The 16867-nt window shown below is 41.3% G+C and overlaps 1 protein-coding gene across 1 annotated transcript in view; it reads right to left on the reverse strand.

Moving 5' to 3' along the window:
• Window positions 1-2268: 2268 nt before the first annotated feature.
• The window catches only part of gxylt2 (glucoside xylosyltransferase 2), a 33725-nt gene continuing 19126 nt past the window's right edge, over window positions 2269-16867 (reverse strand). Inside the window, exons 4-7 of the mRNA XM_008410591.2 lie at window positions 13268-13519; window positions 12904-13027; window positions 11547-11719; window positions 2269-3029 (exon numbers count right to left, since the gene is read on the reverse strand). Coding sequence (XP_008408813.1) covers window positions 2853-3029; window positions 11547-11719; window positions 12904-13027; window positions 13268-13519 — 726 coding nt within the window. The 3' untranslated portion in view covers window positions 2269-2852. The remainder of the gene's footprint in view (window positions 3030-11546; window positions 11720-12903; window positions 13028-13267; window positions 13520-16867) is intronic.

Consider the following 16867-nt stretch of genomic DNA (forward strand, 5'->3'; position numbering starts at 1 on the left):
ACAAAGCTCTTTGCCTCAGTTGCATCAATTATCCACCCAACCCTGACTCCATGCCGTACCTACTTCTGATTCTCCAAGTGGTTAACACTAAATCTTGCAGTCAGACCTGCGCATTACCCAATAGCGTTACAATAGTGTAAGAATAATTGGACTAAAGCAGCTTCAAAACATTATATTGTTTCATTTAGAAACATGTGGACTATATTTTAAGTTTGTAAGTTGAGATATGTGATACAATTGCACCATTATAACACATAAAAAAACAACTCAGGCACACAACAAACCTTCAAGCAGAGACACTTTTTCAAACACACGCACACTTCCAAATCTTCTGATAGTAAACATGGTACACAATAATATTTTTACGGCACAATCATAACCATACTAAGTCCATACAAAAACCTTGCACATTTGGTTTAAGTAAAAAAAAAGTTGCTTAAAATGTGTACATTCACTGTTTTAATGTCACAAAGTGTAGTTTAAGGATCTAATATTTAATTTACTGTGTTATACTTAATACTGATGGTGGCATAATTGCAGAACAGACCCCAAATTATTGGATTGTTCTCACTTACATGCCTATGATTCAAAATACTGCTAAAAGGTTCAATTTCTGAAAGTTACTTGTTTGTTTTTAAATATAAATTTGGAAAATGCATAACAAAAAAAAAAAACCCTAAAAATATTCTTCTGTGTTTTTGATGAGGTGCTTCATTATTTTTTTTTTACCCATGGCAATTTATATGTCACACATTCTTATTTTTGTAGAACCACAAAATGAAAAAAGGCAAAAATATTCTGTTGTATCATTGATCAGCATTGTGCCTTTGCTTAGTCATGCTCCTTGAACTGTACATATTTTGTCAAATTACGACAATGCGACCTGATATGATTTTTTTATGACAGACCAACACAAAACAGTGCATATTTGAAGTGAAACAAAAGAACTGAGGTAATAATAACCAGTTTTCTACTTTTTATCCAGTGCAAAAATGTTTAATTTTTCAACATTTAATTTGAATTGCAAGGTAAAAGGAATATACAGTAGAGCTTTGCATATTAATTTTTAAAAATACTATATTTTATAGCACCTGACAGATTCTGAAGTAATTATTCTATTAAAAATATCAAGAATTGTAGTTGTGTTAATAAAAGCATTATAAATATGAATGCACTGATAAATTGCCCCAATTTCCTTTATTTTGGGAGACTGGCGATCAGCCAATACTTACATGAGAAACCAAATTCATTCACAGATCTTATCTACCTCAACAAGTCTGAAAAATCAACCTTTTGTTCTTTGGGGAAGGAGTGCTGATGGGTCACATCTGCATGTGTGGTTAGAATAGTCACCCTATTGTTCCCAACTTAGCATCTTTGTTGCTAAAAAAAAGTTGGTATCAGCTAAATTCGGTCCAGCTTTTTAAATAAGCCAGAAAACTCCCAACAAAATTTTTTGCTGCAGTTTATTTTTTACATGTTTGACCAAGGCAGTCAACCTGTTATTTTTGTCGGTTTTAGTTTCTTCATCATTTTACATTGGCTGTCATACTGCTAATTGCACTTAAATTAAAGCTGTCCTGGGGTGCTGTGGTGGTCTAGGGGCAAAGCACAACCCACATATTGAGGCCCTGGTCCTCGTGGTGATGGTCGCAGGTTCGATTTTTGGCCTGGTGACATTTGGTACATGTTTTCCCTCTCTCTCATTACCCTCCTTCCTGTCAAACTACTTTCAAATAAAGGTCACTAGAGCCAACAAAACCTTTAAAACAACAACAAAAAAATCAGGGTGTCGTGTTTTTATTTGACCAACCTTGATAAGGTGTTGGTATATTTAAATGAGCTGTACTGGTGCAGTTATCAAATTTATAATTCAGTACACTTATCCATCCGCCCGCCTGTCTGTCCATCCATCCATCCATCCATCCATCCATCCATTTTCTGCCGCTTATCCGGGGTCGGGTCGTGGGGGTAGCAGCTTAAGAAGGGAGGCCCAGACTTCTCTCTCCACAGCCACTTCTTCCAGCTCCTCCGGGGGAACTCCAAGGCGTTCCCAGGCCAGCYGAGAGACATAGTCCCTCCAGCGTGTCCTGGGTCTTCCCCGAGGCCTCCTCCCAGTGGGACGTGCCCGGAATACCTCACCAGGGAGGCATCCAGGAGGCATCCTGACCAGATGCCCGAGCCACCTCAACTGGCTCCTCTCCATGTAAAGGAGCAGCGGCTCTACTCTGAGTCCCTCCCAGATGACTGAGCTTCTCATCCTATCTCTAAGGGAGAGCCCAGACACCCTACGGAGAAACCCATTTCGGCCGCTTCCATGATCTCGTTCTTTCGGTCATGACAAAAAGCTCGTAGATGGAACGTAGATGTCTGTGTTAAAAAAATAACTGCTTATGTCAATTCAGCATTGTTTTTCTGTACTGTATCAGCTGATACTAAACCTCATATATTGGTATCAGTATCAAAAGTGAAAAAAGTGAATCGGTGCAACCCTAGTTCAAGGAACGGTCTGCAGTGCGAGTGGAATGGGTAAAAATTTGGCTGGAGAAAAAACTAGGGAAACTAGGGTGCTTAATCAAACTCCTTTGTGTTGGTCCATCCTAATAAAACACATTAAAGCTTGGCATTGCAAACATAGCAAAATATAAAACACCAGTTAAAAGGGGTGGAAAAACCTTAGCAAGGCACTGTCTGTTCATTCCACCAAATCATCGCAGTCCATCGTCTTGTAAAGTAACCCATTCCACGAGGTCCATAGTGTCCAGCACTACCAACCCACACAACCTCCAGTTTGCTTCAACATATCCCGTTGCTGCTCATAATCTACAGGAAGTACAGCTCTCCAATGTCAGTCACTTGTGTGGTCTGACATGGCGCACCACATTCGCGTCAAACACAGTCTTCATCGCCTTTTCTATCTGCTTGAGGAAGACCTGGGGAATCCGACCACACAGAGTGTTGACAGTGTCCAAGAACTTGTTCTGGATGGGATAGAAGAGTGACTGGAACATGTTGTCCTCGAAGGGAAACTGTGGAGAAACAATCAGTCATCAGCATCTAACCCCAAAGTGTAATCAGCTTCTTTTTTTTTTTTCTTTTTAAAAAAGGAAAGTCATCAAGGTTTGGATTTCCGGAAGCATATGGAATAACGGTCACACCAGAATCTCTCTCACACCTTAATATCAAAAACCTCCATTTGTTAATCTGCTTACTGCCTTGACAACGTAATTTATGAACGGGAGGAGAAGCATGTCGAGCCATAAAAAATTGATAAAGATGCTCAGAGCTCAGGATAAAAGTACCCTGGCCACGAAAAACTAAAAAGCATCCGAATGAAGCTAGCAACAACGTGGCTGGCCCATGGTTGCATGGACTCGGATGGAATATTTAAGGGTATCGATGATTTGAAGATGGCCTTAAAGGGGGACAATGCAAAACAAGCATTTGGGACATGAGATTAATGGTAAGCTGGATAGTATTGTCACTGATGTACAGAGCCTAGCTGAGCGGACTGACAAGGCAGACGCCAGCATGCATCAAGCGGACAACTGGGCGAAGGTGGCAACTGAGGCGCTGTGCTCCTGCATCAAGCAGCAGAGGATGCACCTGCCCAAGCGCTTATTTAGAGTCCCACTTCAGAAGAAACATGCGTCTTTGGGGTCCCAGAAGAACAGGAGGGTAACTCTGTCATACAATTTATTGAGGCACTTTAGAGAAGCCAGCTCCAACCCATTGCACAAAAAAAAATTTATACAGCTATTGGGGGAAAAAAAAACTGGATAACGTTATTTGATATTTGTCATTTGTCAAAATGTTTGTCAAAATGTTTATATCCAAAAGCTGATCGTGAGAACGTGAGAGTGCTGATTCGATAATAATCAGCACTCTTCATCTCACCCTCATTGTTGTGCCCTCGCTTTTGTTCCCTGGATGTGCCCACTGGCTTTGCCCTGGTCGAATTGTTGCTGGTTGTCTATCAGGATCTCGACCCACGCCTGTATTACAGATTCCCCCACCCACTCTATATCCTCCTATGGATAAATAGTCTGTTCACTGCCTCTTCGTGTATGACCGTAGCCCGTCTGACCCAGGATTTGGATATGGAATTGTGCTTTTGTTGAACATGGAGGGGACCAAAGCAGATAGCAGGAGTGCTATCTGCATCAACGCTCCTCCTCACCAGGTTCTCACCCCTGAGCCCTCCATCAGTAGCATGCCCTTCCTTCTATGGGAATGTGGCATATCTTCTATTCACCAAAGGACAGTCTTTCAGCAAACATTGGCCTAAATGGTTTACATATAAGAGCAACGGAAGCATAAGACCCAACATTATGTAATATTGTTTTTCTCCCACTAAACTACAAATCTATGCTATGGGCGGCAGCCGAGGGAGGGGACCCTGGCGGTCTGATCCTCAGCTGCAGAAGCTGGCTCTTGGGACGWGGAACGTCACCTCTCTGGTGGGGAAGGAACCGGAGCTAGTGTGCGAGGCTGAGAGGTTCCGGCTAGAAATAATCGGCCTCACCTCGACACATGGCTCTGGTTCTGGAACCAGTCTCCTTGARAGGGGMTGKACGTACTTCCACTCTGGAGTTGCCCAYRGTGAGAGGCGCCGGGCTGGAGTGGGCATACTTGTTGCCCCCCATCTGGGCGCCTGTACATTGGGGTTCACCCCGGTGAACGAGAGGGTAGCCTCCCTCCGCCTACAGGTGGGGGGACAGGTTCTGACTGTTTGCGCTTACGGGCCAAACAGCAGTTCAGATTACCCACCCTTCTTGGAGTCCTTAGAGGAGGTACTGGAGAGTGTCCCTCCTGGGGACTCCCTTGTTCTACTGGGGGACTTCAACGCTCACGTGGGCAATGACAGTGAGAACTGGAGAGGCGTGGTTTGGAGGAACGGCCCCCCGAGCTCCGGTGGTGGGGGAGGACATCAGGGGCAGTTCCCCTGGATTGGCAGACTGGGGTGGTGGTCCCCCTGTTTAAAAAGGGGGACCGGGGGGTGTGTTCCAATTACAGGGGGGTCACACTCTTAAGCCTCCCTGGTAAGGTCTATTCAGGGGTCGTGGAGAGGAGGGTCCGTCGGATAGTCGAACCTCGGATTCAGGAAGAGCAGTGYGGTTTTCGTCCTGGTCGTGGAACACTGGACCAGCTCTAYACCCTCAGCAGGGTCCTGGAGGRTGYATGGGAGTTCGCCCAACCAGTCTACATGTGTTTTGAGGACTTGGAGAAGGCGTTTGACTGTGTCCCTTGGCAGGCCCTGTGGGGGGTACTCCGGGAATCTGCGATACCGGGCCCTTTGACACGGGCTGTCAGGTCCCTGTATGACCGGTGTCAGAGTTATGACCGATGTCAGAGTCTGGTCCGCATTGCTGGCAGTAAGTTGGGCTCGTTTCCGGTGAGTGTTGGATTCCGCCAAGGCTGCCCTTTGTCACCGATTCTGTTCATTACTTTTATGGACAGAATTTCTAGGCGCAGCCGAGGTGTTGAGGGGATCCGTTTTGGTGGCCTTAGGATCGCATCTCTGCCTTTTGCGGACGATGTAGTACTGTTGGCTTCATCGGAACGTGATCTGCAGCCCTCACTGGAGCGGTTCGCAGCAGAGTTGAGGCTCAGCGCCTCCAAATCCGAGGCCATGGTCTTGAGCCGGAAAAGGGTAGAGTGCCTTCTCCGGGTCAGGGGGGCCGAAATGGGTTTCCTCCGCAGGGTGGCTGGGCTCTCCCTTAGAGATGAGGTGAGAAGCTCGGTCATCCGGGAGGGACTCAAAGTAGAGCCACTGCTCCTCCAGGTCGAGAGGAGCAAGTTGAGGTGGCTCGGGCATCTGGTCAGGATGCCTCCTGGATGCCTCCCTGGTGAGGTGTTCCGGGCACGTCCCACCGGGAGGAGGCCTCGGGGAAGACCCAGGACACGCTGGAGGGATTATGTCTACCCTACCCTTGGGATTCCCTCAGAGGAGCTGGAAGAAGTGGCTGTGGAGAGGGAAGTCTGGGCCTCCCTCCTGAAGCTGCTGCCCCGCGACCCGACCCCGGATAAGCGGAAGAAAATGGATGGATGGATGGATAAACTACAAATCAGTGCTCCAAGTTCTGTGTGATTTGTATGTTTTACTGTAATAATGAAAAGGTTAAATAAAGAGTATTTTAAAAAAAGAATTCATCACAGTCTGTAAATGGCATTTACTAATTCTGTCAGCAGGAGTGGGGCATGGTTTGTGTATTAATCATAAATTACATCCCGCCTCGTGTTTAAGAGACTAATTTTTGCTGTCTGAAATTAAAAAACTGACCAAAATTGTTTAATGTGAGCTCAAGAAAATTAACATCACACAGTCGACAGCCAGCCAGAGAGTTCTTTTCAACGAGCCCTCTATTGTAAGCTAAAGAAGCAGTCCCACTCTTTTAAACCAACTGTTGTGAAGTGTGAGTTGTTTTTCTATCAGTTTTTGCATAACAAAAAGATAATGTCCAACCATATAGTACAATGTTTTACATGAGCTTTCGTGTCACTTGGCATTTACCAGTCTCTTACAGCATTTGTCACCTTGAATGTAAAGACTAATGTATTTTTTTGGGAGAGTATTGCTGATTTCTGATCACTTCAATTTCAAAAATGGTTCCTGACTTCAAAACTTTAGCTGCTGCTTGTATTTCCAGTCCAGTGCGGCTGCATAGTGTGGAGTCAGACTCCACGTCTGACTCCACACTCCCTGAGGTGTTTGATTACGCACAAGTGGGCGAACCATTTATACCCACGTTCATAACTTGAGTGCAAGCTACATGCATGTGCTACGTGTGTGCAAAAGTTTCTACGTCTGACTACATCTTTTTCTTTTTTTTCGTTTTGCAGTCATGAGTAACGCCAACATCTGATGAAATCACTCTTTGCGTGGGCTGGTTGATTCACTTCAAACCAGTAGAAGGAAATACGACTAATTTATATTTTCTTTTTTGCAAGATTTTAAACTTTTTTTCAAAATTCACATCATAATCGCATAGAAACATGGCTACTGATGCAGCATTTCCAAAGACCTTTTCTGCTTTCCAACCAGTCCAACATCATAAATGACTCACAACATTTTGAAAAAACATAAATATGGCATTTGATTTACAAGAATGCTATAAAATCAAGAGGCACATTAAAGATGATGTTGCATTACAAGTTGCATATGGGGATGAATTTGTCTCATTATTATTCAAACAAAAATGTTGTCATGGAATATTTGGTTTTGGAAAACACGTTTTGTCTAAAACTATTTTTTAAATTCAAATCACAAATTTTTCTCTCATGAAGAGAAAAAGTTGCTTGCGAAACAAACTTTTATTTGCATGTGATAGAAGTCTTTGCTTGCGATTCTTAAACTTTTGGTTTTGATGCTCCCTTTTTTTAGTTGGACTCAAGAGTTTTAATTGCTGGAAATATGATTATCGTGGGAGGGGCATAAAGATGTGTTGGTGCTGACTAACCCACTTCTGAACTGTACCCTAAACAACCAATTGTAAGCCACAAGTAGTGGTGATATACTTCCATTTAAATTCAAGCCACATCAATAATTTCCAGTTGACTCTTTCTCCATATTGTTTTTAGTGATAGCTGTACTGTATAGACACAAAAGCTAGAATATCTGCAAGCTACTGGTACAACAACTAATTTTTGTTGTGTGCTGTTGTATCCATCCAGTGATTAGCATAGCGGTTCTCAAGGTGGGCGGTACCGCCCTCCAGGGGGCATTCAGAGGACCGCAGGAGGACATTTTTACAAAAGAGGGGCGTTTGGTCGAAGGTAAACTTTACACCTTAAATGCACAACAATGCCAGTTTAGACTTCGTTACACATGCCTGGCTGCAACTGCCAGGTCTTCTTCTATTCAGTGTTTGTTAGCTTCTGTTAGCTTCTTGGCGCAGCTCCGTTCTCCTGCTACTGGTAGCTAAAATCACAATACCCTCACTGTGTATCCCTCTGAAACCCATTTAAATAAAGAAATCAAGAAATCCCTCCATGGGTGATACCACGATAGAGAGCATTCATTTTATAGCGTTAACACAGTGCTGTAAGTGGTCCGGTATGAAACGGGGGTGATAAAACAACACAGCACTTTTAAATTTCAATAATCAGAATGCAGAAATTGTTYCCGTTGTTTTAAAAGGTTTATGTCAGTCTGCCTTTTCCCCATCAATACGCTTCCCGACCACCCTGCACCTTAGGGGGTTAAAAAAAAAAGACGCACACATTGCGCAAAACTCTGAAACAGGAGAAGCGGGACATAAAATGGTGCGACAAACTAGATGTGAATTATGGCATAAAAACAGAGAATCCGACGCTGAGCAGTGAAAAAAATCAACACATGATGTGAAACACATGACGATTAGGCGGCGCAGCAGGTGATGAGTGAAGATTACTGATGGTCAATAAACGATAAAATAAATCTAGCAACAGGAAAGAAACTAAAGTGGACATAGCAATAAACCAAGAGAGGATAATACTAATCAAAGGAAACTAAATGGAAATGCATGAAGAACAAAATGCAAGAATAAATTAAGAAACTAAAGTAAATACAGAGAAATAAACTGGTATGGCAAGACCTTTCGAGCAATAATTAATACAGAGGACTGAATGGCAAGAATAAACAGACACTATTTCCAGGTAAAAGGTAAAATAATATTGAAGTGCCATGGGTTTGTTGAGGCCACATTTAATACTGAGAATAAATATATCTTACAGACCATAACAGTAAAGAACTGATCACTTATTTATGTTTTTAATTAGATTTGATATATTTATTTCTGGGCTGCACAGTGGCGCAGTTGGTAGAGCCGTTGCCTTGCAGCAAGAAGGTTGTGGGTTCGATTCCCGGCCCCGGTCTTTCTGCATGGAGTTTGCATGTTCTCCCTGTGCATGGTGGGTTTTCTCCAGGTACTCCGGTTTCCTCCCACAGTCCAAACACATGACTGTCAGGTTAATTGGTCTGTCTAAATTGCCCCTAGGTGTGAATGTGTGTGTGCATGGTTGTTTGTCCTGTGTGTCTCTGTGTTGCCCTGCGACAGACTGGCGACCTGTCCAGGGTGTACCCCGCCTCTCGCCCGGAACGTTAGCTAGAGATAGGCACCAGCAACCCTCCCGACACCACTGAGGGACAAGGATTTCAAGAAAATGGATGGATGGATATTTATTTCTTCAATATTATTTTTCATGTCAGTGTTAATGTCATGGTGGTGTTCAGTGACTCCATGACACTTTCAATTTGACTCATTAGGATTTGATTAAGAACCATATTTGTTCTTTGTAATTTCTGTCCAGTAAAACTATTAATCTATAATCAATAGACAGATCTATATAAAGATATAATCCATGTTTCTGTCTCATATTTGTAWGGCATTAAAAGGACCTGGAACTTTTGTTTTTCCACTGAAAGCTCTGGTTTGCACAATAAATGCCATGTGGGTGAAATTTTACGGTTGATACTCTGATGTCCCATTCTCCTGAAGGCAGCACAGAGCTGCACCACCAGAAACCCACAGAAACACTGAAGAGAAGAAGAGTTATGATTAATGTAGTTACAGTTCTATCCATGTTAATGTTGCAGAGCTCAGTTGTTTTGCAAATAGTTCAAAGTTTAAACTGGCATGTTGTTCATCTTTTATCTGGTCATTTAGTGTAATATTTAACAACTAGAAAATGGCAMARAAYAAKAATATTTGTTCCACTCTGATTKGCTGCTGTTAGGCCTACCAATTTTAACTTGAATGTTCATTRMATTTTTCWTARACSCCTGTGAAAATAATTTYTATTCCCATGACTTTTTTGTTCTCTGGGAAATTATTTTTGATGATAAATATAGAAACAAGCATAAAAATCAAAACATCTACAATAGTGATAGTAATATTAATAATAAAATAATAGTCAGTGCAAAGTAGGGGGGCGGTGAGGGACCTGGATATGGATTAGGGGGGCACTGGGCCAAAAAAGGTTGAGAAACACTGGATTAGCAGGTACAATCCAGTGATAAGTTATTATTACTTTCCTTTTGATATCAAGGCAACAAAGGACCATGGCTATTGTAGTGGAAAATTTTAAGATTACCATATGATTATGAGTAAAACAATGCATAACAGTTTCATGATTCTTGTGAGAGACACACCTGCTCTAAAGGGAGTCTTCCAGAGCAGTTCCTCTGTCCTTGGTAGTACAATAAATCTATGGAGTCGTTATCTTTCCTGGAATGTTATGACGTACATAGTTTCTGGATTGTTTCTGATAAAACTGCAAGTTTTGTTTGCTCGGGGCTCTTTCTCCTGACTGCGATCAGTGAGCAGAGACTTCGAATAAATACTGATTAAGAATATATTCTTTCTCTGGTTCCTTGGGTTTTTGAAAGTCTTTCCTCACTCCTTGTTAAAGGAAAATTTCCACAACACTATCTGCAGGGAAAACTTTGCCACTAAAGCTAACAGCTGGCCGCACACCATTTTAAACTAGAGGATATTATTTTATATGTCAAAGTAAAGCAAAACAAGATAATGACAGGAGAGAGAAAATCTTAAGTTCTTAGCAGTATTAGCTCAGCTGATGTCTCCTCCAGGAAGCCACAAAAGCCAAACAGAACTCCAGTCCAGCTCCAGCTACAATGAAGATGAAAAGATAGAAAATAGAAGGCTAAAATAACATAAAATAAAGGAAATTAGGTTCTAATGTGTTCCAGATGCAAAAAAAAGTTCAGATATACCCGTTTCAGACTTCTGCCAGGATGTTGGTGTTAATTGTTGTATTTTTCTTGCAAAAAATGTTAACACATGTGCATGCTTGTTTATATTTGTCTTGTCAAAACCAACTTTGCCACAGCATCTTAACCAATTATCATATTTCTGTCCCTGAATAATGAACTTAGGAAAGTGGCAAGAATCAAATATGTTTAACGTGAGGCTTGTCTGATTAGCAGCTGTCCCTACTGATAGTCCTGTAGCAACAAAGCTTAATGGATCCAACAAACTACAAAAGAACACTAATTCAAAATAATACAATTCAAAATAAAACTAAATACAAGACACATACACTCCAACACTGAAGCGAAGCAGCAAGCCCTGCAGTTTGGGTATCAGTTCTGAGGTGGGCGGGAGTAAGTGTTTTTCACTTTAATCAGCGCTGACCAATAGGGACACGTCTTACATTGTTCGTATTTAGGCCCCGCCCACGATGTTCATGTTTCCAGCAATCAAAACTCTGAGTTCAATCAAAAAAAGGGAGCATCAAAACCAAAGGTTTGAGAATTGCAACCAAAGATTTCTGACATGCACACATAAAAGTTTATATTTTGCAAATAACTTTTTCTCTTCATGAGACAAAAATAAGTAATTTAAATTAAAAAAGATTTTTAGACAATTTTTTTTCTTCCAAAATAAAATATTCCATTACAAAACAAAAAAATTCATTACAGTTCAAAAATTGGACCACAACTTATTTTTAAAATTGAGATTAGTTTTTGTTTGATTCAATAATATTGAGACAAATTTTTGTCCAAAAATATATATTTTTAAGTTTTTTCACCCTGTACTTACATTATGTATTGCGTCATAGACTACTTTAAATGCAGGTTGCTTGTCGTCATGATAAACTCCACGGTTGCCATGGAGAATAGACACGCCTTCCTGTTCAGCTCCTTTACAGTTACTCCCATACATGCAGTGGTCAGGTCTGTAGTTCCACTGGCAGGGAAAAATATAGAGATTCTCTGCAACAGAAGGAAAAAAAAAATACATGTTGTCACATGTGCGGATTTAAAACAATTACTAAAGTGTAAACACCCTGCTTTTTGCGTTTAAAAACTATTTCCACCTTAATGTGACATAAATTCTGTACAATTAAGCTAAAAAACAAACAAATCTAGCTAACTGAATTAGCCTAACATAAAATTCAGCTGTAGATGTTAGTTTCTGTGATAGTTCATATCAATGAATATTAAGGTATATTTGGTGTTTGAACTATTAAAGTGGGACAGTTATAAGCGGTTTTGAAGGGGGTATCAAGGATTCCCAGAATTTTGTTATTTGCATATGGCTGTGGGTTGTGTATTGTTTTAAAATTTATTTTAAAATGCAATTTATGCAAAAAAATAATAATCACACCAAACAAGGACATGTTTAAATAAAATAGTATAGAAATGGGGAAATGGAGAAATTGGGATAGCGCTGTCTGTAAAAGAAACCTAGGATCATAAAATTGATCAGTCTTATGTGTTTTGCATGGTGTCTATGCCCTGCCAACCACACAAGGCAGGTACAACAAAGTGTTTCCGTCAAAGTAAAATGTCCTCCAGTTGCTGCAATCCATTGGCTCAAGAGTTCGTGAACAATAGGTTCAACAATAGATGCTGGGTAAGAATGCAGATGTTTGCAACCTCAAGATGTTTCTAATGCTTTGTAAAAGAGATCAGATCCATCTGTCTGATTTAAAACCTTTGTGTAGATTTGCACAGAGAATGTGCAGTCTTTCATAAAAAAAAAAGCTAATTGAAATGCTTTTCTTTTTAGAATTCATCTAGAAACCATCTTTCTTGTCTCACATCTCAGTCTCTAAAAGTTGCTTCTAATTTCAGAGCAAAGAATTTTGTCTATAGAAAAATGTCAAAGATTCATCTGAAGACATCGGAGCTGAGCTTTTTTGGCTCCGTTGTGGCTCCGTTGGTTGGCAGCCAGCGTACTGCCGCTGCATCTGAGAAGTTAATGCCCACATCTGACAGATGCAGCAGAAACTCGGTCTGCAGTCACAGCCATGACAAGGACCGCTTTAAGACACTACAGGATTAGTGAGCTGAGCAGGGTATGCTTTTCAACCTTTAATGTAGAACGTTTCAGAGTAGTTTTGGTTTCTTTATTCACATTAGATGTGATGAATAAAGTCAAACAAACACTGCACCTGGGTTATAGTGGAAGATAATATTGAGGAGGTCCTGGTCTCCCCATGTTATGTGGTTCTTGTACTTCTGGTGAAGCGGATGAAGAAGATCTTCCCACAACAGACCACCAGCAATCAGGCTACTCTGCAAGAGCAAGACGGGCAGGAGAAGGAAAGTCATCAAAGCAGCGGGACATTTGTATTCCGCTTTCCAAGTGCTGCCAGTAGAGATGCTAAATTGAGCTCTGAGGATGTTTGTGTGGTGAAATGGAAAGTCTTGTTCAGAGCCACTCTGAGCACTCAGGGGTGGGGGTAAGAAATTACAGGCCACTTTAGTGTGTTTATCACAGCGTGGAGTGATGGGGGGGCTGTGTTCAGAGTTCACCTTAAACAGTGTTCTGCGGATCCTAGTCAGGTTCATCAGCATCACGCCAGAGTTGACCCCTGTCACTCCATAGAAAGGGTGCCGGGCGAAGCGGCTGTACCAGCCGATCTTGGACACCTCGTGCTCTGGAGCCATGGCCGCCAGCTGTGACCCATTAAAAGACTTGAGAAACATCCAGATATCGTCCATAGGCCGCAGAAACAGAACATCGGTGTCCACGTAAAGCAACGAGTCTACATCTTTCAGGATTACCTGGAGGCAACAGTAGTACATAACAGGAATGCAAACAATTAATCAATTTACCATTGTCAATTAATGGTTTATTAGATTAAATTTGTTCCAATTGATTAACTAATGTCTAATTAATGTCAGCTTAGAAATTCATCAAGTATTGTAGTTTGGCCACCAAAATAGAACCCTTACATCTTTATGTGTTTTCTCTATTAAAGAATAATGGCAGTCTTCACTGTGAAGACTGAGAAACTGCCATCCATCCATCCATCCATCCATCCATCCATCCATCCATCCATCCATCCATCCATCCATCTTCCCTCTTCAGCTCATAAGGGGTCGGGTCGCGGGGGTAGCAGCTTAAGAAGGGAGGCCCAGACTTCCCTCTTCCCAGCCACTTCTTCTAGCTCCTCCGGGGGAATCCCAAGRTGTTCCCAGGCCAGCCGAGAGACATAGTCCCTCCAGCGTGTCCTGGGTCTTCCCCGAGGCCTCCTCCTGGTGGGATGTGCCCGGAACATGTCACCAGGGAGGCGTCCAGGAGGCATCCTGACCAGGGGCCTCATGCATAAAAGAATCCGCAGTTTTCACAATAAAACTTAGCGTACAGAAACATTTAGAAAAGTGTGGCACACCAAAGAAATGGGATGCATAAAGCCGTGCGCAGGCACACGGCTGCGCACCTTTCCTTTATATAATTTACAGGGAATAGAGCGCAGCTGCTGGTCCGCCCTGTGACCACCCATAAATATGTAAATTAGTATAAATACCCGTAAGACTGCCACCACATGAAGCAGTAACCATGGTGACGTCCTTGTTTGTAGCAGTATTAGTATTTATAATAATAATGTATTTTATTTAAAAGGTGCTATCAGGACACATAAGGTCACCTCACAAAAATAAAAATAATAAATTTTAAAGGAAAAAAATAAAATCAAAATAAAATAAATAAATAAAGACATGGTGAAAATGCGTGTTTGAACAATAGGGCGTTCAGCCGGGATTTAAAGACAGATAGCGTGTCACAGAATCTTTGAGTGGGGAATGTGGACATTTATTTTAAATAGTAGAATCATGTGCATAAGTTGTACATTTGCAGAATAAAGATGGTTTCTGTCCAGAAAGGTGCATTCACAAAGCTGGCGGCTCGATGACTGCAGCTGGACCGGTACCGGTGCTGCACAGCTCCTTCTTTAAGTTTTGCTCAGAGCTCCATGATGATCAGTCTGGATTAATCTAAACACTAATAAACCATCAACAGAAGATAAATAATATCTCTGATCAATCGCTCCCTCTAAATCAGGGGTCCCCAAACTACGGCCCGCGGGCCGAATCCGGCCCGCCTCCACATTTGGTCCGGCCCCCTGAACAATACCAGAGAGCATTCAGATTTTTTTTTCATATATTGTATTTTTCGGTTTATATGTGGATTTTTCTTCAACCACCAGGGGGCTCTTGAGCAGGAAGTGTGTCCTGTAAAGTGTGGGTGTTTTGTTTTGCATGACGCATTGCTGCCATCTGTTGGACTTTTGGGGAACTGTTCGACTTTTATGTTATGTACGGTTATGTACGGTTGTTTGCCAGCAGTAGAGCAGATGAACACACGTGTCTGTTATGAACGCCGCATTCCAGGTCGAGTTCTTCGAAGCAATGCCTGTAAGTAGCAGCTTATACTTCAAAACGAGCCTTTATGTTAACATATGATAAAAAAGTAACTTGTTTATTGAATTAGTTTTGGAAATACCTGCGGGCGATTTGATTATGTGCTACGTCATTGCTAACTAGCAGGCTGCTAAGATTTCTTAGGTCGTTATGTAGCATTGCAGCTCATAGCATTCAGAGGTAGCTGTTGTATCAGTTGTACTTCTAATGTATGTATCTGAATGTAAAACACTTCTGTAAGCTGCTCTGAGCTCATCCTGAGTTTGTGTTTCGACAGTTTCACTCCATTCTACATGGAAATAAAGGAAGAACTAATTAATCCTGACTAGTGTGAAAGGAGTTTGGCTGATGGTTAGTTTTGGTACAAGACACCATAGTGAGACCATTACAAAGTGAATAATTGAAAATAAAAGAAAGCGCCCATTAAAACGGAATTAGGTTTTAATAGGGAATTGAAATTTGAGAATGTTGTTGATCAGTTAAATAGCATTGAAGGGGAAATGCTATTTAACAGTTTTTTAAATAATACTGGGATCATTATGAGAATTTGAGGTATAGATATTAGGATCCAGTAGATGGCAGTAGTGAAACAATAATGGATGCAAGCTGCTGTTGAAATCTAAAGAAGAAGAAGAAAGTGCCCATTTTTATTTAGCACATGCTAGTAGCAACACAAAGGATCAGCACTTTTACTGTTACAGTTACCGTTCGGAAACGACCGTAATCAGTTCAGTTAAATCTAAACTTGGCAACTTTTTCTTTTTCAACCGTAATAAATGTGATATTCAATTGACCTGTTATGACTCAAAGTTTGGATGTCCACCCCCCTCTGCAGCTGCTGCATCGTTGTGGAAAACCTGGAGATATCTGCGGCTTATATGTGTATGTTTACTGGTTTAAAAAAACCCAAAAAAAACTTTGGGGTTGTGGTTTATAGTCCGGTGTGGCTCATAGTTAGGAAAATACGGATTATAATCCTTCCTGGATTTTTTCTGTGAAGAACCCAGAGAGGGTTATTTGGTTGTGCTTTCTGAAAAACAATACATTTTTACATTTACGAACTCCTGCAGTCGTCACACTTTTTCTGTTACAAACTGACTCCGGCCCCCCASCAGAGAAGGGAAAAGTTATGTGGCCCTCACAGGAAAAAGTCTGGGGACCTCTGTTCTAAATCCTTCCATTAGCAATGTTCTCCATTAGAGCCAAAACGCTCCACATTTTTGCACAGCTACGTGCATACGGGATTGTCTACACACCTTAATCACTTTAAAAATAATCAAATCTGTTTCGAGTTAATCTGCTGATCCAAACCTGTTTTCTTATTTTTTTTATAGTGAGAATGAAATTACCCCATAGATGCATTTCATGCGCTTCGGCGCACAGACCGATACGTTACATCTTTATGAGAAAAAAACTGAGGAAAACTACTATTTACATTCAAGTGAGGTTTTCACATCCTTTCATTTTTATTTCCTTTATGTTGTGTAGGTGTTATTTTATTGTCTGGGGATAAAAGCGGTTCAGTTTTATCGTTTACTTTTAAGTAAGAAAAAAATAAAATCATGAAAAAAAACATCGGGTTTGATCCTTCTTGGTCTAAAAAACACTGAATGTCATCAGGTTTCAGTGTATTTAGGTGAGTTTGACGCTTTGTAGTTTGATAGCTGCCGTACATTTTCACGCCAGCGAAAAAGTGTACGCATATTTACG

The sequence above is a fragment of the Poecilia reticulata genome, linkage group LG5, assembly GCF_000633615.1.
Source record: "Poecilia reticulata strain Guanapo linkage group LG5, Guppy_female_1.0+MT, whole genome shotgun sequence".
Classification (NCBI taxonomy): domain Eukaryota; kingdom Metazoa; phylum Chordata; class Actinopteri; order Cyprinodontiformes; family Poeciliidae; genus Poecilia; species Poecilia reticulata.